At 39.7% G+C, this 22,145-nt stretch overlaps 1 protein-coding gene across 1 annotated transcript in view; it reads left to right on the top strand.

Annotated features, from left to right (window-relative positions):
• susd1 (sushi domain containing 1) overlaps positions 1–22,145 on the top strand; it is a 59,358-nt gene that overhangs the window by 25,946 nt on the left and 11,267 nt on the right. Inside the window, exons 15-17 of the mRNA NM_203891.1 lie at positions 126–300; positions 15,308–15,398; positions 17,074–17,329. Of these exons, the coding sequence (NP_989222.1) occupies positions 126–300; positions 15,308–15,398; positions 17,074–17,329 (522 nt within the window). The remainder of the gene's footprint in view (positions 1–125; positions 301–15,307; positions 15,399–17,073; positions 17,330–22,145) is intronic.

Here is a 22,145-nt window from a genome sequence, read left to right as displayed (position 1 = left end):
GAAGAAAATTAAATAATGGAAGTAAGGCAAATCGCAAAAGTTGCTGTGTAGATATTAACAGGACAGAACTTTAGGGTTTAATATAGTTAAAGATAGCTTATGTTATTTTATACTTTTCCCAATAGATTCATGTGCAAGAGGCACAGGGGCAACCCAAGCCAAATCCCCAGCTCTTGCTGTTTAACATCAGTACAGACCAAGGTACATCTCAGGTGTGCTTCAAGATAGCAACAGATCAGCAACAATTAAATATGACAGAAGCCCCATCTCCTCCTGAAGCCAACACAACTAGAGAACTTGGTAAGTACTTACTTAATGGTGGCCCCAATGCTGAGAATACAAAAAATAGAAAGTCATTGTTTTAGGGTAGGCAACAATGCCATGAATTCTAGTGACTGGGATATTCATTGGGCATGTTTCTGATTCATGTATGGCCTGTTTTATACTCTGGGACTCCCTTCTGGTTTGTTCATTTGGATACAAACAGATTATTTTCCTTTTTCCAAATAACCATAAACCCACCCCACGAGAGAACTCTCTAACATTACAAGGCTAATTATTAAAATAAACAGTTTACTCAGATACCAATGTATATGCTCAAGGATGTGTTTCAATGCCCCTGGAAATAAAGCTCACAAGACAGCTGGATGCTGCTCATATGTTAGACAATGGAGCCACATGGGGACTGGGCAGGGAGGCGATTTGACACCTATTTGAATTTTCCAGCCGATTTCTAACAGAGCAACTTTCTTTTATATTATTAATAGGTTGCCACCTGGCTGGTATTTGACAGGCCTAGTTGGAAAATCACCAAACTGGTGCAATGTACTTGCTGGTAAATTTGTAATGCCCTATAAATTCCTCCCTTCTCTGACCCTTTCTGCTGCCGATTACCCTTAATAACCATGGGTCACTGTGAAGGAGTGAATTAAGCTAAAAAATTTTTGTTTGTTTGTTTGTCTTTAAATGTTAATTTTACTGGCCAGTAATTCATTAATTCAGTAATTTATTATTTGTGTAAATAGCTATGTGTATAATCTGTATATATATGTGGTATATATGTGTGGAAAGTACAAACTGTGCAACAGTATTAGCTTTGGGTAACAAACTGAGGCCTACTTTGTTTGGAACATGTGCCTCAGCTGTGCTGGAAGTATGTTTTAAATCGTGCTGAAACTACTGCTTATAGAAAGCTAGGTTTACCATAAGTGTATATAAAAGTGAGTGCATAAAACTACTTTGTTTCTATACATAACATTGCAATTGCATGTATAAAGTAAAGTTGAATAAAGCACTTACCTGGAGCTCTCAGAGAAGCCACTTCCTAAAGGGGTGGGCAGCCTCTCTGAATGAATATTTATAGAGTAGATGCTGACCACCGGGGGCAGCATAGAGCAGTTTGGAGGCTATAAAAGCTGCAGACTGGTTTCTTTTGGGAGTCTGTGTTAAGCCTTTGTAAAAGGTAGTTATAGAGCTCCAGGAGTGTGCTTGACCCCCTGCTGGTACAAGTTGGTATTGCACCATTGAAAAAACTGTTTTTTTTCTGCATGTGATAAAAAATAAAGCACAATTTCCACTCAAGATCTGTCTGGCTACTGAACCTGCACACGCCCAGTGACATTATGGTGGCAGCGGTGGGATAGTAAAGTGCCGCAAAAGGCAGTGCCAGGGTAACAGATGTGGAAAAAGAAAGCCTGGAGAGAATCCCCAAAAATTACCCAGAAGCAAAAACCAGGTGCAAAAGTGAATACAAGGTCACAAGCTGGAGTAAAACTGCTAGGCGAGTGGAAGAAACCTGCAAGGAAAGTCAGAATGTCCAAGCAGGAAGATGATCCTTCTTCCAGAGGCCCTTCACATGATTTCCCTGAGGAAAAGGAGGAAATAACTAGTGAAGCAGAACTTCTGACTGGTGCCACAGGGATAACTACTGCTGAGCCTACAGTGAAACCAAAGACACATATTGCAAAGGTTTTTATAACAGAACAGGAAGAGCAGCCTAATATGACAGAGACTTCTGCATCTTCACCTCCTTCAGGTTTAGATGAACTTCTGAAATGGATGGTTCTGAAGCAAATAGAATCAGACCAGAAGCATAAGGTGGAGGAGCAAAGATGGCGGCAAGATGAAGCTAAAAGGCGAGAGGAGGAGCAAAGGAGATTTCAACAAGAGGTACGGGAGCACCGTGAGGAAATGCTCAGGCTACAACAGATGCAGCACAAGCAGCTTGCAGAAATACTTCAAGCCTGGAAAGAGCAGAGTCCAAAACCTCAAGAGACTACAAGTCTTAAAGATCTCCGTCTGACTAAATTGACTGCTGAGGATGATATTGAATCCTATATCACCATGTTTGAAAGAGTTGCCAAAACATGCCTTTGGCCCAAAGACCAATGGGTGGTACGCCTTGCTCCGTATTTAACTGGCAAAGCACAAAAAGCATACAGCAGTTTAAATGCCAGAGATGCTCAGGATTATGACTATGTAAAAGATGCCATATTTCACCGGTATGAGCTAAATGTTGAAACCTTCAGACAAAGATTCAGAGCCTACAGGTACAGCAACTTTGATGGTCCTCGTGAGGCATATGCCCAGCTGCATGAACTGCTCTTAAAATGGATCCAGCCAGAAAGGAAAACTGGTGAGCAAATCCTTGAAATGATTGCACTGGAGCAATTTATTGAAATCCTACCTGATAAAGTAAAGTTATGGGTACAGGAGCATCGTCCTGAAACAAGTACAAAAGCCATTTCTCTAGCAGAGGACTTTTTGCTAGCCAGAAGGGAAGCTGAGCAAAGAATTACTGTGCGAAACAAACCCCTTCTGCAAAAAGAGCCGCAGCTCAGAGTAAATCCTCAAGACCGTGGAGATCCAAAATGCCACAACTGTGGGAGAGTTGGACATATTGCGAGATTTTGTCGTAAAACACAAAGCAAATGTAACCCTTCTAATGTTGTTGGAGACAATGGTGGTTTCCTAGTTGAAGCATGTGTAAATGGCCAGAAAATACAAGCCCTACTGGATAGTGGAAGTCCCCAGACACTTCTTAAAGCTGGACTGCTGAGAAATCTTCATATTTTGGGAAACACCACTATAACATGTGTCCATGGAGACAAGAGAAAACATGCCTTAGCCAAAATACAAGTTAAAATTGGAAAGACTGTCCACAGAGTGATTACAGGACTGGTTTCCAAGTTGCCTTATCCATTGATTATTGGGAGAGACTTTCCTAATTTTCTAAGTTTGTTGCCACGTCAGAAAACTGAGCGACCTGTGGTAGCAGTGACTACGCGGGCACAAGCAAAGAAGGCTGATGCCAGTGAAGGAACCTGGGAGAAACTTTTTCCTTTTTCTTCAGATTTGTTTAAAGGACAAGGTAAGCCTGGTAAGACTAAAAGGGAAAAAAGACTTTTAAAGGCTCAATGGAAAACTGAACACAGTGAGCCCAAAAAAGACTTTCCTGCTACAGCCAATTGGGACATTGACATTGAAAAAGCTCAGAGAAAAGACAGCAGTCTGCTGCCATTATTTAAAAAGGTTGTAAGTAATTCTGAAATATCTGATGAACAGCCTTGCTATGTTTTACAAAATCGTATCCTTATGAGGGTAAGACAAAACAAAAAATTGGGAGTAACACAAGAGCAAGTGATGGTTCCAAAAATGTTTAGAGAGGAAATAATTCGTTTAGCACATGAAACACCATGGTCTGGTCATATGGGTAGAGAGAAAACCCTGAATAGAATTTTATACAGATTTTTTTGGCCAGGTATTCATCAACAAGTCGCTGAATACTGCAGTTCTTGTCCTGTATGTCAGAAAACTGCACCGGTTAAGCAAAGTGACAAAGCTCCCCTTATCCCAATCCCAGCTGTGGGTAAAGCTTTTGACAGGGTAGCAATGGATATAGTAGGTCCCCTAGAAAAGAGTAGTAAGGGTAATCAGTATATACTTGTTGTTTGTGATTACGCAACTAGATACCCTGAGGCCATACCCCTAAGAAACATTACAGCCAAAACTGTGGCAGATACTCTTATTAAAATATTCAGCTCTCTTGGTATTCCCAAGGAAATCTTAACTGACCAGGGAACAAATTTTACCTCAAGTCTTTTGAAGGAGCTGTATGTACTACTTGGAGTAAAAGCACTAAGAACTGCTCCTTATCATCCCCAAACAGATGGTTTAGTAGAGAGGATGAACCAGACTTTAAAGCGTATGCTTAAAAAATTTGTGGAGGATGACCCTAAACATTGGGATAGGTGGTTACCCTACCTTCTTTTTGCCTATAGAGAGGTCCCCCAAGCCTCTACTGGTTATTCACCTTTTGAATTACTTTATGGAAGGCAACCTAGGGGTATCCTTGATGTAATTCGTGAAAACTGGGTAAGTGATGAGCACAGTCCTCAGAGTGTCATTGATTACATTGATTGTATGAGACAGAAATTGTCCAAAATGTCAGAGATGGCACAGCAAAATTTAGCTGATGCTCAGGTTAATCAAAGTACCTGGTATAACAAACGTTCAAGGGAACAAACATTTAAACCAGGGGAAAAAGTCCTACTTTTACTTCCCAGTCAGCAGAACAAATTAATGGCTAAGTGGCAGGGTCCCTTTCAAATCTTAAGACAAGTGGGTCCAGTAGATTATGAAATACAGATTCCAGGTAGAAGGAACAAAAAGATATATCATGTAAATCTCCTTAGAAAGTGGAAGGAGAGGAAAGAAAATATTTCCTTGATGGTATTGCAGGAATGTTCACCTGATATGGCTGAGGAAGCATATCAGAGACTGGACAAAGAGAGCTCTGAAGCCTGTAAAATTAATTTATCTTCTGAGCTAATTCTAGATGAACAGAAAGAATTGTGCACGTTACTTGACAAATACAGTGATATTTTTGTTACAACACCCGGAAGAACTAATCTTATTGAGCATGTCATTGACACGGTTGATGCCAAACCTATTCGTCAGCAACCCTATAGGACCCCTGAAAAATACAAACAAATTGTTAAACAGGAGGTTGTGCAGATGTTAGAACTTGGTGTAATTGAACCTTCTGTAAGTAACTGGTGTTCACCAGTGGTGTTGGTTCCGAAAAAAGATGGTTCTATTCGTTTTTGTGTTGATTTTAGGAAAATAAATCTCATATCTAAATTTGACTCATACCCAATGCCCCGCATTGATGAGTTAATTGACCAGCTGGGTGGAGCTAAATTTATCTCTACCATTGACCTGTCAAAAGGTTACTGGCAAATACCTTTAGATCCAGAGTCAAGAGAGAAAACAGCTTTTGCAACAAGCCAGGGGCTCTTCCAATTTGTAACCATGCCATTTGGTCTTCATGGGGCTCCTGCAACTTTTCAGCGTCTTATGGACCGCATCCTTAGAGGGCATGATGCCTACTGTGCAGCCTACTTAGATGATGTGGTGATATTCAGCTCAGATTGGCAAAGTCACCTTCAGCATCTAGATACTGTACTGTCTCTCATAAAGTCTGCTGGTCTTACAATCAACCCAAAAAAGTGTGCTCTAGCTTTTACAGAAACTAGATATTTGGGTTATATTCTAGGAAATGGAGAGGTAAAGCCTGACACAACCAAAATTAGAGCCATTGCTGAAATTCTTCCACCAAAAACAAAGAAAGAGGTACGTTCTTTCTTAGGTTTGGTTGGCTATTATAGGAGGTTCCTGCCAAATTTCTCTGAAATTGCTGCTCCTTTAACCGATCTTACTAAAAAGAATTGCAAAGACCAGGTTATATGGAGTCCACAATGTGAAGAAGCTTTTCAGAAGCTTAAAAACATGCTCTGTACTGAACCAGTTCTCAAGAGTCCTAAGTTTGAGCAAAAGTTCATAGTACAAACTGATGCATCTGAGAATGGTTTAGGTGCTGTGCTGAGCCAAGAAATTGATGGAGAAGAGCACCCTGTGCTCTACATAAGCCGCAAACTATTTCCTAGAGAAACTAGGTATAGTGTGATTGAAAAAGAATGTTTAGCAATAAAGTGGGCACTAGAGTCATTAAGATGTTATCTTCTAGGCCAAGAGTTTTCCTTAGTGACTGATCACCACCCACTTATATGGATAAACAGAATGAAGGATAAAAATGCAAGAGTTACAAGATGGTACCTTGCAATGCAGCCATTTAGGTTTACAATTCACCATCGGCCGGGTAGTCAACACCATAATGCTGACTATTTATCTAGATATGGTGCAGAAACTGAAAGTGAAAAATAAGCCTTCTTAAGGAAACTCAGTACTGAAAAATTCCCTTATTTTTTCTTGAAGAAGGTAACCTTCTTCTTAAGGAGGGGGATATGTGAAGGAGTGAATTAAGCTAAAAAATTTTTGTTTGTTTGTTTGTCTTTAAATGTTAATTTTACTGGCCAGTAATTCATTAATTCAGTAATTTATTATTTGTGTAAATAGCTATGTGTATAATCTGTATATATATGTGGTATATATGTGTGGAAAGTACAAACTGTGCAACAGTATTAGCTTTGGGTAACAAACTGAGGCCTACTTTGTTTGGAACATGTGCCTCAGCTGTGCTGGAAGTATGTTTTAAATCGTGCTGAAACTACTGCTTATAGAAAGCTAGGTTTACCATAAGTGTATATAAAAGTGAGTGCATAAAACTACTTTGTTTCTATACATAACATTGCAATTGCATGTATAAAGTAAAGTTGAATAAAGCACTTACCTGGAGCTCTCAGAGAAGCCACTTCCTAAAGGGGTGGGCAGCCTCTCTGAATGAATATTTATAGAGTAGATGCTGACCACCGGGGGCAGCATAGAGCAGTTTGGAGGCTATAAAAGCTGCAGACTGGTTTCTTTTGGGAGTCTGTGTTAAGCCTTTGTAAAAGGTAGTTATAGAGCTCCAGGAGTGTGCTTGACCCCCTGCTGGTACAAGTTGGTATTGCACCATTGAAAAAACTGTTTTTTTTCTGCATGTGATAAAAAATAAAGCACAATTTCCACTCAAGATCTGTCTGGCTACTGAACCTGCACACGCCCAGTGACAGTCACCCTCTGCGCCACCTATAACCCCGCCAATTTCCCCACTCATCCACCCCTTACATCATACCCCGCACCTAAAATGACATCACAATCTGCCCCCAACCTGAAGGCTGGTATTATTGACAGAAAAAGGTGGAAACTCTGTTATACGACTGAAATTTGGATTGGTTCAGTTTGCCACCCGAAACAACTTAATATTCTAGACCAAACAGTTGTTGGTGTGGAAACTTTACTTTAGTCAGTTGCCCAAACAAAACCCCCTTTGATTAAAGGTGTGTGCATCAATATGCGCTCCTTGCACTTCCATATAATTGTGCTCATAGCTGCTGCCTTCTGCCTGCCTCTTGTTCCAAACTGAGTGCTGTTGCACCTACTGACACAGTGCAACACTGATGGTACCGCCACCTCCAAGCCAGGGCATAGCTCTAGCACAGATGCTCCGAAAAAATTGGACACACACATCACTCTCATGTCAAATGTGTAAAAATGGCACCAGACAGACATGGTTGGGATTTTAACTCTTATAGGCAATGTAATAATATGAACTCGTACTATATAGTTAGCCCACTTGTTTTACTTGCTCCTATTGTAAGTATACAAACTACAAGAGAATGATATTACAAAGGTCTGCAGCTTTTTCTTTTTTGAATTAGTTTAAGCAGTAAAGTAAATGCACTTTGACGTCTGTAAATTCAGAAGAATATGAAAAGCAGGTGTTTCAGGTACAGTGCCTTGTGGACTAACCAGACAGGACTGGGACATGCCTAAGGCAAACATGGATACAGCTGCATTCCCACGCTGTATAGTAGTGTGCTGGGCTGTGCCTTCTTGAAGTTCATTGCAGGCAAAATGGGGATAAAAGCATAATCAATTGCTAACCCTGTAGATTGCAATGGTTTTTGCAACCAAAATGCATACTAATCAGACATGTATACACTATGGTGGGATTGTAATAAAGATCACAGGTGTGTAAAATGGCATTTTGCAAATGTTTAGCGCTGCTTGCAATGTAATACTGTTCGCTAAACATTTATTACATTGCGAATGTTTAATACCTGCTTGAAGATGGTGTAAATCTAAATGCAAAAAGAAGTTATGAAGTTTTATTACATACACTATGCACTCACGCAAACAAAAAAAAGTTACAATCACAAACCTACTGTTGCAAGACATGCAAAGGGTTTGCAAACACAAAATTTGTCACACAGCTAAAATTTTGTCCGTTAGTGAAATATATTACACTCCCCAAATATGTACTCATTTTATTGGCATTGCCCATAAACCTTGCGCTTTCAAAATCAAGCTTCTAGAAAAGCTACACACTACAGAACTGATTAACAATCTATTCAACCTATTCTTATTCTTAACTGCACAGCATCTCTCCATAGAAATCAGTGCAGCCTGCACCATACATCTTTACTAGAATGCTTTATCCCTCACAGGTCCGTGACACATGTCTTGCATCAAATCCATTATTTTTGGGTTTGACTGAACCCCGAACCCTTTGTGAAAGATTCAGCCAAATACTGAACTGAATCCTAATTTGCATATGAAAATTAGACTATGGAAAGGGTTAAATTGAAGTGTGCCCTTAAAAATGTTTTTACTTTTTTAAGGTAACTAAAAATCAGGTGATTTTAAGGATTCAAATTCAGTTAAGCCAGACACTTGGATTCGGATGAACCCCAATCCTGCTCTTTTGTGCATTTGTTTCCTTCAAAGTAGAGATGAGTGAACCACTTTGCTTGTTTTACAGAAACACTCACAAAATATTTAGAAAATGTTGTGCTTAGACCGAAACTTCATGAAACTATGAAAACCTGCAGTTTCAACACTGCAATGTTCAAAATTCCTGTTTCACAAGTTTCCCTACAAAGTGACTAAATGACTATTGCACAGGCTGGATAGGCTTTTCATTTCATTTCAGCACTTAAATAAGAAAGAATGATTCAGCCAAAGTCAAATCAAGTCTGTAGTATTAGTAATATTAATATGAGGCTGTAATAAGTTATAATATGGCAGAGCTGGGGGTTATGTCTGAATTAGAGACTGAATTAGGCGAAAGAGGAAAAGGGAGGAAATGAAAACATAAAACTGAAAACAGAGGAAGAAGAAATTGTAAATAAAGAGAAGAGTGGGTTAAATAGCAGGATTAAATGGTAGAAAATAGTTATGAATGGAAAAAGTAGAGGTTAAAAGAGTGCAAGGAAAAAGCATATAGCAGATAAAGGGGAAGAAAAGACTGCTGGGAGAGAAGTAGAGAAGAGATAGAGAAGTGTTACACGGATGAGGAAGTTGAAGGCATCAGAGAGGGTTATAGAGAGCAGGCGAGAAGAAGAAAATAGGAAAATGAATATAGAGAACAGAAAAGAAAGGTGGTCTGGGGAGGAGACTGGGGAGTGGTGAGAGGATGCTATAAATTCAATAATGTGGGTAATGTAGAATATGTTGGGGTTTTTCTGTGTTACATCAAATAACACCCAGGTAGAAGGCTCTCTTTGTAGAAGCTGAATTACCAGATGAAAAAATTCATATGCATTATTTTCATTTTAGGATCCCCATGCCACAAACTTTTAATAAATCTACGCACATTGGGCATAAACCTGTTCTGCATATGGAAACAGCAAAATGACTTTACTTTAAAGTGTTGATGGGCGATGCTTTTTATAATTATTGGTGTGGATTATAATTGTGGGCAGGGCTTATTTTTGGTATGCCACACTATATGCAGTGTATGTGTACATGTGCAGTGTACGTTGCATCCCACCACTTTTTGCAACCCAATTCAAACAATTCAAGCACTGCTACAAAGCTAGTTAGAAAGCACTGCATAGTAAGTAATATACATAGCGATTTGCACACATTTCTGACATTACACTTTCTGTTTGTCTTGCCAGGAGACACTATATCTATATATTAATTTGAAGTAGATAAACCCTTCCAATACTGTACCCTGGTCTTATTTAATTTTCTTCCTAATTACAAGTACAGTGGGTTCCTAAAGAATAAAATCAGATCTGCTTCTTGACTTTGCACTGGGTGTTAGGCAGTTATGCAAGTCCCTAAATACTGAGTTGTAAGTCCATTTACCCCATTAAATCCTCAATAAAAAATCCATTTGAAGATTTTTCAAACTTATTGGTTCTCAGCCCTGGGGTTTATGGCACACACAAGATTACAGGTTTCTGAGGGAGATTTGTTATTATTGCTGGAGGGTATGCATTAAAGTTGGTTGAATATACTTGTTTACACCTGCTCTATAGTGCTTTTGTGCTTAGAGGTTTGTGCTGCATGTATGCTATTCTGCTCTGGGTACATCTAGAAATGATACACTGCTGGATATCGTGATCAGGAGTTTATTTATTACTTGTTCTGCCACATATTTTCCCTTTGCCTTTTGGGAAATATGCTGTGTTATCTTGCCCCTCCACCCAGCCTTATGGAGATGTGTCATTTTATCCCCACCTTGAGTCAATGAGACTTTACTCTTTCTCATGGTTTTGGGCCAAATATAAAATACAAATTTTTAGCAGATATTAAGAGATAAATAAAAACATGGCCAGCGCTGGATTTGTGTCGCGGGCGCCCCGAGGCCGCCCCCTTGATTGCCCCTCCTCAAACGCGCATGCGTGAACGCATGAACCCACCCCCCTGCCACGAGCGCAAACATTTAAACTCCCATACGGAGCAGTGGGGAGAGGTCCCCATTGCTCCATATTGGGGCAAAATTTAGTTGCGGCGGGGCGGCATGCTGCTCTAGGCCCGGGCCTTTGTGGCCTCTCCACAAATCTGGGCCTGAACATGTCAGGACAGATGTGTTGCCAGCTTGAAAAGGAACTAAAATGTTCTGAAAGCACCTTCATACCACTTTTGTTATTTTTTACTTCAAAAAGGTTATCTGTGACACATGTGTTTCTGATCTATTATAGTTTTAAAGATTGTAGCTTACTTAGTCTGTATTTCATGCCATTTTTCAATTATTGGCTCAAGGCCGCCCCCATTCGCTCCCGTCTTTCCTTCTATTTAAAAGGGGGCAATGTAAAGTCATATGGTTCAAACTGATTTATACTTTGCAATCCTCTCCTAATGCCCTCACTTCCTAGAACATTCTGCTGGAATTCAGAATTAAATACAGTAAATACAAAAGCCTTACATGTACAAAATATTTACATTTACCATACATTCTAAATATGTAGAAAATGTGGCAGAAAACAGGTTTCTGCATGTGAGGGATTACAATTTAACATGCTCTAGTCAAATGTAATGTTTTTAATCAGTTGGCATGACTGCCCACTAGATGGAGCTGTGCAGTTATTCCAAAAACAGGCAGAAAGATTCTCAATGTAGTTCTTACACTACAGTACATTTAGCTTAAAGGCTCAAATTCTAACAAATAACCCAAAAAACATTTGATCAATCACATAGACAAAAAGCATGGTAAAATAAAACAGCATTTACAGTATATAAAGGCATTGCCAAAAATCACCCAATAAGCAAAATATCATGTCTCTGCTAGAGTGCAATGGGCCAAGGACAAGTGACCTGGGATTCCTTAACGCAGCACTGTCATATTGTCAAAGTTTGTCACAAACCCAAGCAACAACAACAGGAAAACACTTATGCCTGGGTCAGTTGGGAAAATCAAAGCCCACTAATGTCTGTCACTATTTCTTTTATGTCTAGATCTCTCTCCTGTCAAGCCATTCTTGATACCGGAGCTGTTGGAAATTTTATTGACCAATTCTTTGCCAAAGCCTCCCACCTTCCTCTGGTTCCTTTAAAGTAGCTCTTGATGGCAGGCCTATAACTCTAGTTATTTTAACCTAGGTCACTTCCCCTCCCCTGCTCCAAGTGGCTGTCTTCCTTCTATACTGATCTCCTGATTGTTATTCACCTATTATTCTGGGCCTCCCTTGGCAGACCCTTGACTGATCTGTTAGAGAAATCACTGCCTGGAGTTTGTTTTTCTTTTCCAGTTGTTTCTCTTCTCCTATAACTTCTGTCCATTTTTGAAACTTCTACTTTAGAAGAAGATTTCTCAGAATAGTTTGAAAAGAAATATGCACAGTTTCTCCCTCCACACATACCCTACTGTTGTCCAATTAATTTACATGCGTTCTTTTTCTTTACCATCCAGGATGGTAAACCCAGTGTCTTGGACATTGGGATGTACACGGTAGATGTCAAAAGATGCTCATGCTCTCTAGGAAGGTACTGCATACCTCCCAACATTTAAAAAATGTAAAGAGGAGCAAAAAGGAATTCTGCGCTATGTGTGGCAAAATTTTTGCCAAGGTCCACTTTGTTACCACACCCCCTAAATACCACTCCCAATTTACAAAATTTGACAGGTGTAAAGTTTGAACACATTTCTGGGGGATTTGTTTTGTTTTATGTGTAATTACAGTTTTGTTAATGAAGGTAAAACTTTAGGCTATGTCAGATGAGGCATCTAGCGTATATTTTCACACCTTACTGTTTTAATCGACATTTGTCTCATGCTTGCCTGTACCTCGTTCATACCTTGTCTGATTTCTGAAGTAAGTTCCCATCTGATATCAGAGCAGAAATTCTGGGGCCCCAAAAGGGCATAGCTGGAACTTTCCTGCTTTACAAAGCTAAACTTGTGCCAGAGTTAGACTTGTGCCAGCTGCCCTCCCGCTGGCTTCTAGCCTGCTAGATCATTACAGCTCTGATTGCAGCTTCTACTTGTTTCTGTGCTTGTAAGAGAATTGTTAAACTATAAAACCTGCCAACATTTAATACACAATGCGCTCCCTTAGGCCGATTCACAGACCTAGGTACTTACTTGTACAAGTGTAGTTTCTAATAGCAACCAGTCAGATGTTTGTTTTGCTTGTAGGAAACAGTTAAAAAATGAAAAGCTTGCTGAAACTGTGACTTCAAAATAGAAACCAGGATAGAAGCACGATAACAGTGGCAATCCTTTGGTCAGTTTGGGCCAGGTGGATTGGCAAGTGAACCAAAGGGGTAACACTCACTTTGAACTGGTCTAGAGACACTCCCACACAGTCATTTCTGTTAAAAATAAACCAAAATACTGTTGTAGCTGAGGGCAGGTTGTTTAAACAGTGTAATTACACATAATTGATACAGGCTCCTGGCTACATTCATATACGCTCCTGTCTATTTTTGTTACTGAATTGTTCTAATAAAACTGCAGCCATTCACCATCTTTGTGTTTGGGTGTTATTTAGGTAATTTTCATGTACAGCGTGCTCATCCCATGTGCATAGCCCAACCAGTAGTAGCTCTAAAGCTGACCGTACACACATTGATTTTATCGTACGAAACAAGGTTTCATGCAATATTCGGTTTGTGTATGGTGGATCAGAGACAACCGATACTGGCAAAAGCCTTGGATAACGGGCGTCTTGTCAATTGGGCGGGACAAAAGCAAAAGCTACGTTTAGGTCAGTCCTGAACGTCAATGGAGGGTACAAATGACCTTTCTTGCAACTAATGGTCGCAGAAAAGATCATAAGTGTAATGTGTATGGCCAGCTTAAATTAGGACAACTTCATTGCTTAAGGTTATACATTACATTTACTGTATGTTCAATCTTTCATTCATTTTCTCTACTAACATCAGGAGCTGAATTGTCAGGTATGCAAGTAGAAGCAAAAGAATTCTACCTCTATCTGACAATTCAGCATTAGGGTTTTGCCAATGTTTGGGAGCTTGAAATGGCCTGGAAGAAATTTCCATCCTGTACAACTGACAAGGCAACTGATATCCAAGGCTTTTGTCGATACTGGTTGCCTCGTCTCTCACCATACACCCACTGAATATTGCACAAAACTTTGTTTTGTATGATAATATCATGCATGGCCATCTTAAGCCCTTTGATTCTTTCTTTTCCTTGGCATTGCTAATATCCATTAACTTGCAGTACCTACACCTTGAAATGTCATAATGTCCTTATTCTTTTACTATGACTTTCACAACCTGATAATGAAAGAACAACACAGCATGATAACATGCAGAAAACCCCTCTCATTGAAGACTATTGTTTGTTCCCATACTTCCATACTGTTTATCAGTTAATCTACCTGTACAGTGTTAATCTGACCAGAAAAGCTACTCAGAAGTTTAATAGAAAGCAACGCCCTGTTTGAAGGTCACTTTGTTGAACATACAATAGTAACTGCGTATCATGATCTTTGTGACCCTAGCAACCAGATACTAGTTTAAATTCCAGCCTGGAGAAGTTGAGGATTAAAACATTAAATACTCCAAATACCTTGTAATATCACTGTGTACAGAATTCCTAAAGCTATTCTAAAGATAAATGTTACCCTTAACCATTTCATTAATACTGTATTAGGGTAGTATTCTAGGTCTTCACTATTACTATCCCAGCCGATATACTGGGTCAACTCCCACTTCTGTCACAATTCTGGTTTATGGCTGAGAATGTATCATGAGCACAATGGAGTAGCAATTAGCCCAACACATCAAAATAGAGTACCTGGTGTCAACTTTCCTATTCTTCATTAGTGACTTGCATTTCTAACCTTCCTGAAGGATGGGGCATGGCCTGTGCAGATAGGGGGCATGATTAAAAATCAACTGGATTCAGGCAGGGGGAGGTTGATATGCCGAGGGAGTGGTTGTGTGGTTCCAACATGTGTGTTAGTGACACTGTACTACCTGACATAAACATTATGGAACATCATATGACTGAATTGTAATAGTTTATAAAGGAATGTTTTGAGTACAGGCACAAGCAACAATTTTCTATGGGTGAATACAATTTTGAATAATGTAAAGCAAAGTGTAAAGTGCAAAGAGTAAATGCTACAGTTTGTGTCAAGTGTGATCCCCCTGTAATTGGCTATGCACTTTTCTCTTGTGTATATATATTTATGCATGTGCACATCATGTATGGAGCCTAACCAATTTTAGCTGGGGGACCTAAGGTTATGAATTTATGCCTCTAGTTTATTATACTTTATTTATTAGAACCTTATACATCTTTTATATCAGTCCCTGTGGCAGTGGAGATAACATATGTTAATAAACATCTCTGTTGTTACGAACATGGTATACAGGATACCTGCCCAGCTGAACTGCAATGGTTAATACCAAAAATCTATGCCAAATCCCCAATACTATAATTTTAAAGTAATTGGTAAAATATTAAGCAGTGTCCAAAATGTTCTTTTATCCCTGCTGCGCAAAGAACCCATAAATTAAAGGTTATGTAATAATAAAGCACCCAACATAATTATATTGTCATTGTTTCCAGCATTGCTTAGTTTTTTTTTTTTTGCAGACACTCCACTTCCAAAGGTGCAGTTTGTCTCAAAATATGGTCAGCTGCCAAAAGTAAGCATACAGAAAACTGACCAACATGCACCCTTCAGGTAAGATACTGTTCTTTTTTTTTCTCTTAGTAGTAGTTCATACTGAAGCCTATTGTAACCATTGAATTCCCTGACTGGACATATCTGCTGTACATACAAAGCTGTATTTCAAAATTAAGTGTCCCTAGGCCGGTGATCACACACCCACCAGGACAGGAGATTTTAAACCTGGCACAGTCCTTGTGCACCTCACTATTATTGCAGAAAGTGGCCTAGGCCCGGGCCTTTGTAACCTTTACACAAATCTGGGCCTGTGTACAAAACTAAGAACTAGGCAAAAATCATATAACCGACTAGTGTAACTAGTGTTCCTGTATCATCAGTTCCCCCACTGTTTCCAGGCCCCATGTAGAGATATAAGGGGTCATTTACATGGACCAAGGGAAGACATGTAAGGTAGAAAAATATATAAGGTATAAAATTTGAAAAACTCAAATATCTTGAATTGAAAATAAGGCTTTAAGTTTTAGCGCTAAAAACTTGAATCGTGAAAAAGGTCAAACTCAAACTTTGATAAATCTCCCCCTTAGTGTTTGCATAACTTACTAGTTATGGCATGGGTAGGGGGTACGAGAGGGGTCTCCTGCTTACCTCGTCTTTACCACTTTACATGATGCTGCTGAATGACGGAATTGGGCCAGCTGGTCTCTGTACTCTGAAAAAGAGTGCAAAGACCTGCAGCAATTCATTTAGGCAGGGAGGCAAGGTGCAAAGCAGACTGTATCCATTTTTTACACTTTGTACCCTGACTTCCTACCTGTAAATGAGCCCTATTACCTATGCATTCCATGTAGTTATGCTCAGGATTTCACAACAAGCACTTGTATTTGGAGCCACAACCTGGCACAATGCAAGGGGCTTCAAACCAGTGGAGTAACTAGATGTTACTGGACCCCACAGCAAATTCAAATTAGTGCCTCAAAACATTGGTAAGTTGACCCATTCTACCAATATATATTGAAACTACTCATTATTAAAGTGATACTCAGGGCCAGATTTATAAGCCGGGCGCCCCGAGGCCGCCCCCTGGCCGTCGCCGTCCCCCTCGCGTGCGCATGCGTGACCGGTGCACGCACCACCGCCCGCGCATGCGCACACTCACTTCAATCGCATTGGGGGAGAGGTCCCATTGCTCCGTATACGACAAAAACCTTTAATAATTTGGTGCGGCGGGGCGGCATGCCGCCCCCCAATTTGTGCCACCCTAGGCCTGGGCCTTTGTGGCCTTTCCACAAATCCGGGCCTGGTGATACTGACACCAGAAATTAAACCTTTTTTTATAACATTGTCATAACATTGCCTTTGCATGCTATTTATAATTTTGCCATAAAAGTATTTGTCCAAGCTTTTACATTCTCTATCTGATCCCCCATGTTCCTCTATGAGGGGGCTGCCATATTTGTCCAGCAGGGGGCCGTTACCATTAGAAGCTGTAACTGTCAGGCTGAGAAGGGACAGTCAGGCTGGCAAAACAGTCAGCTTTTGGGATTTCAAGTAACAATTACTTACAAAAGCAAACCTATCAGCAAAAAATAATCAACATGACCTATAGGCAACTTTTTATGTACATTCATATTTTAAAAAGTTGTTTTTTCGTGTCAGTATCACTTTAAGGACCTTAACAGGCCCTCTAAATTCCTGGGCCTCGACTTTTGATTCTTACTCTTACTTTCAGTTCCTACCAGGTATTTGTGAAACATTCTGGCCCCCTGTGTTCCTTTACTTGTGATTCTCTGGAAGCGGTGCCGTACTTTCACAATATTTCCAAGACTCGTGCATACGTCACAGCAGAATTTTCACCTAGTGATATACCTGAGGTTCTAGAGTTCTCACTAGGGGACAGGCAATACTACGGAGAGTTCTACAATGCCCCTTTAGCACAAGAAAAAGATTACTGCATCATCCTGAGAATCATCAGTAGGTGGGATCGGGTAAGTTGAATGTGAATTTAACTAATCATTCCATTTGAAGATCAATAATATTTTGCAGTTGATTTTACCTACCAGTCTTTTTCAGATATAGGGTTGCTGTAAAAAAGGATGCGTATTTCTTCATTTAACTAACTGGGCAACTTAGACTTTAATATTTTCTGACAGATAACAGTAATTTATGTCTCTTAATTTGCATGTATGCATCATTTTCCAGCATTTGCATTTTTATTGACATTCCAAGGTGTCCTAGGATTATGATTGCCACCTGTCCTGCCAGGAACTCAGGGGGGCTATGACGCGGCAATCGGCGATTGCCCAATCGCCGCATCAATCTTAGAGACGGTAGTTTTGACCCGGACAGCCCTAGTGAAAACCAGACTGTCTGGGTCAAAACCAGACAGGTTACAACCCTACCTAGGATCCCTGCCACCCAGGCCCAAAAAGCCAGTCTGATGCTGGCAAATGTCAAAGGGGCTGTTGTAAGATGCCATAGACCTAGTTACTATTTATAAGGCCTGTGGGAGGCTGTTTGAATCCCAGTGCACACCTGATGCCACCCAACACCAGTTAATTGTTTGCAGAATTCTGATTAAAAGAGTAAGATCAATTAAATTCCAAAGTACAGGGAGTGTGGAGGGCAGAGACTGAGAAAGACTCATTATTACACTAGGTAAGATTTATTTTAAACCTGCACAGTCTCATATGGAATGCAACTTTTTGACAGTGTTTGCAGCCCCTGCTTTTCTTGCTGTCTTTCACCCGCCTGTCAGCTTTTTCACTAATGGAATCTACAAAACATGTTGACTTTTGGGGCATTCTTTATCCATGTCCTAGTGCTGAGCTAAGAAAATAAGGATGAATGTGTGAAACTCCCACTACATTTATATATTATGACTAAACAGGTGAATGCAAAGGCTGGGCAAACAGAAGAACTCATTGGCAGTACTAGTCACTGAACTGTAGACAGGCCTGTGTCACTGTGGTGGTGGATCTCTACATATAATCATTATAGGTCATAGTAATCTAAAATATAATTACATATTTCTGTCTGCTAAAAATTAAAAAAACAAATACAGCAGCTAACCAAGTTTCTGCAGCAGAGAATTATATTGTAAAATAGTAGTTTACCCTAAAATTTACTTTATTTATGATGTAGACAGTGTTATGCTAGGACAGTTTGCAGTTGGTCTTCCTTTCTTCCTTCCTGTTTTTTTTTTATTATTAATGTTATTTTTTTTTGTGCAACTGTCAGACTTGGAATTTTAAAAGATATTTCATTGCAAGGGTTGAATTTCCTTAACAACCAGGAAACAGTTTGTAACATAATTAGTAGAGGGAAATATAAACAATAAAAAAAATTAAGCCTCCTAGTCAGTATGTTTTTGCTATTCCAGGTAAAAAAATAGTAACAATTTGAAAAAATTACGACAAATTGAAAAGATGCTACTAAATTGCCCATCTGCAACTTAACTGAATGCAATAAACATGGCCTTTTTATATCATATTTATTTAGGCTTGCACTGTTTGGTGATATAGCTTTCCTTTAAGGTAGCGCTCCTACTCTCTAACCCTGGGTTGAACTCATGCCTGAGTATTAGAGAAATAACAAGAAAATATGTTTGCTTTAGGTGAAGCACACACTAAGCAACAAAGTCAGGGTTTTTTGCAACTTTTCTCAAAACGACTTTTCCATGCGACTTTTCTTAGTCAATATTAGACATTTTGAAACACGAGTTTAGTCAAATTTGAAAATAAACAAAAATGAGAAATTATGGAGTTTTAGTAAATCTGCCCCTAAATCTTCTAAGAAATCATTTCAATAGGATTGTTTTGCCTCTAGTAAGGAATAATTATATCTTAGTTGGGATCAAGTACAAGGTACTGTTTTATTATCAGAGAGAAAAGGAAATCAGTTTTAAAAATTAGAATTATTTGCTTATAATGGAGTCTATGGGAGATGGCCTTTCCGTAAACGAATTACAGATACAAACTAAGTATTGTTAAGGTATAGAGCCAGCACTGGTAATTTACAGTAAAGCCATTGGCAACAATTATTACTTTCTAATGCTAGAATGCAAAAATACCAACTTTCTAATTTGCAAGGTGCTGGCATCATCTACTTTTGAATCTTCTACTTAATGGTGTTTTATCATTAATATTGCCTGTCCTGAGCACATCTAGCTTGATGGTTAAAGTTGCTTTCAGTAAACATTTTAGGCTTATTAACAATTTAATGATTAATGGTTAGACTAAATCTCCTAGGAAATGGGGCTTTTAAGTTTGCAGAAGAAATAAAGGCACAGAAGTGTTTTCCGGTCATGTAAATGTTTTGGTTCACTGTTTTTCACGAAGACACAGAAAGGTAAAGTTTGCTTAACATTCAGGTGTAAGGATGCCAAGCAGGTCTGTAGTGCACAAGTTCAGGCCAAAATACTAAAATGCTAATTTGCTGCAGCTTTTAGCTGTCAACACAGCATAGGAATGCCTTATGTTTTAACTGATTTAATAACAAATGTGTCTATACTGGCATCCTATACTAACAAAAGAGCATAACGGCTATGGAGGCTCACCCTGTACATTACTGCTAACCCAAAAAGGCTTTCAACCACAGATGGAAAATGCACTGAACAGTATCCGTCTGTGCTTGTATTGAAGCTCATTGGTGTAGAACAGTTTCTCATTAGCTACTACTTTTGGGCTAGCACTAGCATATGGAAAATGTGATGCTTGCTGAAGGTTTCCATCTTGTGTTTCTAATGATCAGTACACTTTATGTGAACCATCTTTTAACTGATGACACTTTTTATTGATCTAATGTGATACATGGTAACATGTGATAACTGATATCTCTGCTAACATACTGCATTCAAGGGGTAGTTTGCCTTTAAGGTAAATTTTAATACAATGTAGACAAGATATTCTGAGACAGTTTCTTAATTCTTTTTTTTTTAAAATTATATAATCTATTGTTCAGCAGCTTTTCAGTATGGAGTTTTAGCAGCTATCTGGTTGCTAGGTCCAAATTTACCCTAGCTACCATGCAGTGGTTGGAAAGACAGACTTCAAGATGAATAGGTGAGGTCTAGAATAGAAAGATAAGCAATAAAAAGTAGCAGTAACAATACAAATGTTGCCTCACAGAGTAATAGTTGTTTAGAGAAGTGATGTCCCAACTGGCTGCCCGTGGGCCGCATCTGGCCTGCGACCCCCCTCAATGTGGCCCCCCCCACCTGTTTGGCTGCTGTGACTGCTTCCCTTTGTGTAAGCTTTAAATTATATCAGTACTGAGATCAACTGGTCCCCTGCATTGTTCACACCTCAGATTCAGGCTGAAATCCCTGTCTTGTTTAAACACATAATCCCCTGTACTGTTCACACCTTTTAATCCTTGCATTGTTCACACCTCAGGCTCAGACTGTAATCACCCACATTGTTCACCTGGTCACACCTAATACAGACTGTAGGAGCAGTGCCAACATTGTGTCACTGTATGCACTGCCTACCCTTTGTTACCTGCGTGTATGGCACACACAGGCAGCATAGGGCAGGCAGTGTAAGACACACACAGGCAGGGTAGAGCAGGCTGAGTATGGCACACACAAGCAGGGTAGGGCAGGTAGAGTGTGGCACACACAGGCAGCATAGGGCAGGCAGAGTATGGTACACACAGACAGGGTAGGGCAGGGAGAGTATGGCACACACAAGCAAGATAGGGCAGGGAGAGTATGGCACACACAGGCAGTACTCTGCCTGCCCTATGCTGCCTGTGTGTGCCATACTCTGCCTGCCCTATGCTGCCTGTGGGAGGTGAACCTGGCAGGGATTTGCTCTGGGAGTTTTGTTGCATTTGGACAGTCATTATATGGCCCCTAAGGTGTGTAATAATGTGCTGGGGTTGCTGTGCTATCTGCAGGGGAGGAGGAGGCATACGGATTTAAGGGTGTGGCTTAAGACATAAAATAATTCTTTAACATATGAATGAAGGGTGATATCCTAACAGTGAGCACCAACCATTTTGGTTTTTGCTGCGCTACCACCATTAATGTGGGTATGGTCTGAAAAGATCTTGTGATAACATGGGTGTGATTTGAAGTGGGTGCAGTTTAAAAAATGGGAGTGGTCCTGCCCTCTGCCATGTAGGCCAAAAAAAGTCTGGCCTTTGGTACCACAGAAGTTGGATAGTACTGGTTTAGAGCATTCTAAAAGTTATCTTAAAGGTGACCTACACCTTTAAGGAGCTATGATCAGTCTAAAGATAGTTATCACATATGCCCTGACTGTTTTTCAAAGCCCTTTTTGGTTGCTATTAGCTACTATTGTTATGGCAAAGAAGCAAGTCCCCCAGTATAGAAATCCTCATGTAAATCTGCCAACACAGAAGCATGTTTTAGCTTTTATAAACAGATTGTTTCATTGATGAAGTTTGTGTTCCATTGTTTATATTCTGAGAGTGCTATTTGCTTTTTTTTTAATATTGTTTTTCTATAGAATGGCCAATTTTACTTGATTTTTTAAACTTCAGAACGTAGCTGAATATCTGTTTTTAGGTTTTCATGTAAAATCATTTACTCAACCAAAACGCATTATTAAATGTGAACAAATAGGAATTCAACCGCACAGCCCTTAGATCAGGCTTGATGCATCAATCCTCGCAAGGCACACCGCCGAGCCATTCAATACAATCCAAATATAGAGGAGAGCACCATAAAGCAGAATTCTGCTAAAATGCTATTTATTTCAGACCAAAATACACAACATGTTTCGGGCAATGTGATGCCCTTTATCAAGTGATAAAGGGCACTTGATAAAGGGCGTC

The sequence above is a fragment of the Xenopus tropicalis genome, chromosome 1 (assembly GCF_000004195.4).
Source record: "Xenopus tropicalis strain Nigerian chromosome 1, UCB_Xtro_10.0, whole genome shotgun sequence".
Classification (NCBI taxonomy): Eukaryota; Metazoa; Chordata; class Amphibia; order Anura; family Pipidae; genus Xenopus; species Xenopus tropicalis.
Note: the sequence above shows the minus strand (reverse complement) of the source record. Positions and strands in the feature narration are given on the sequence as shown.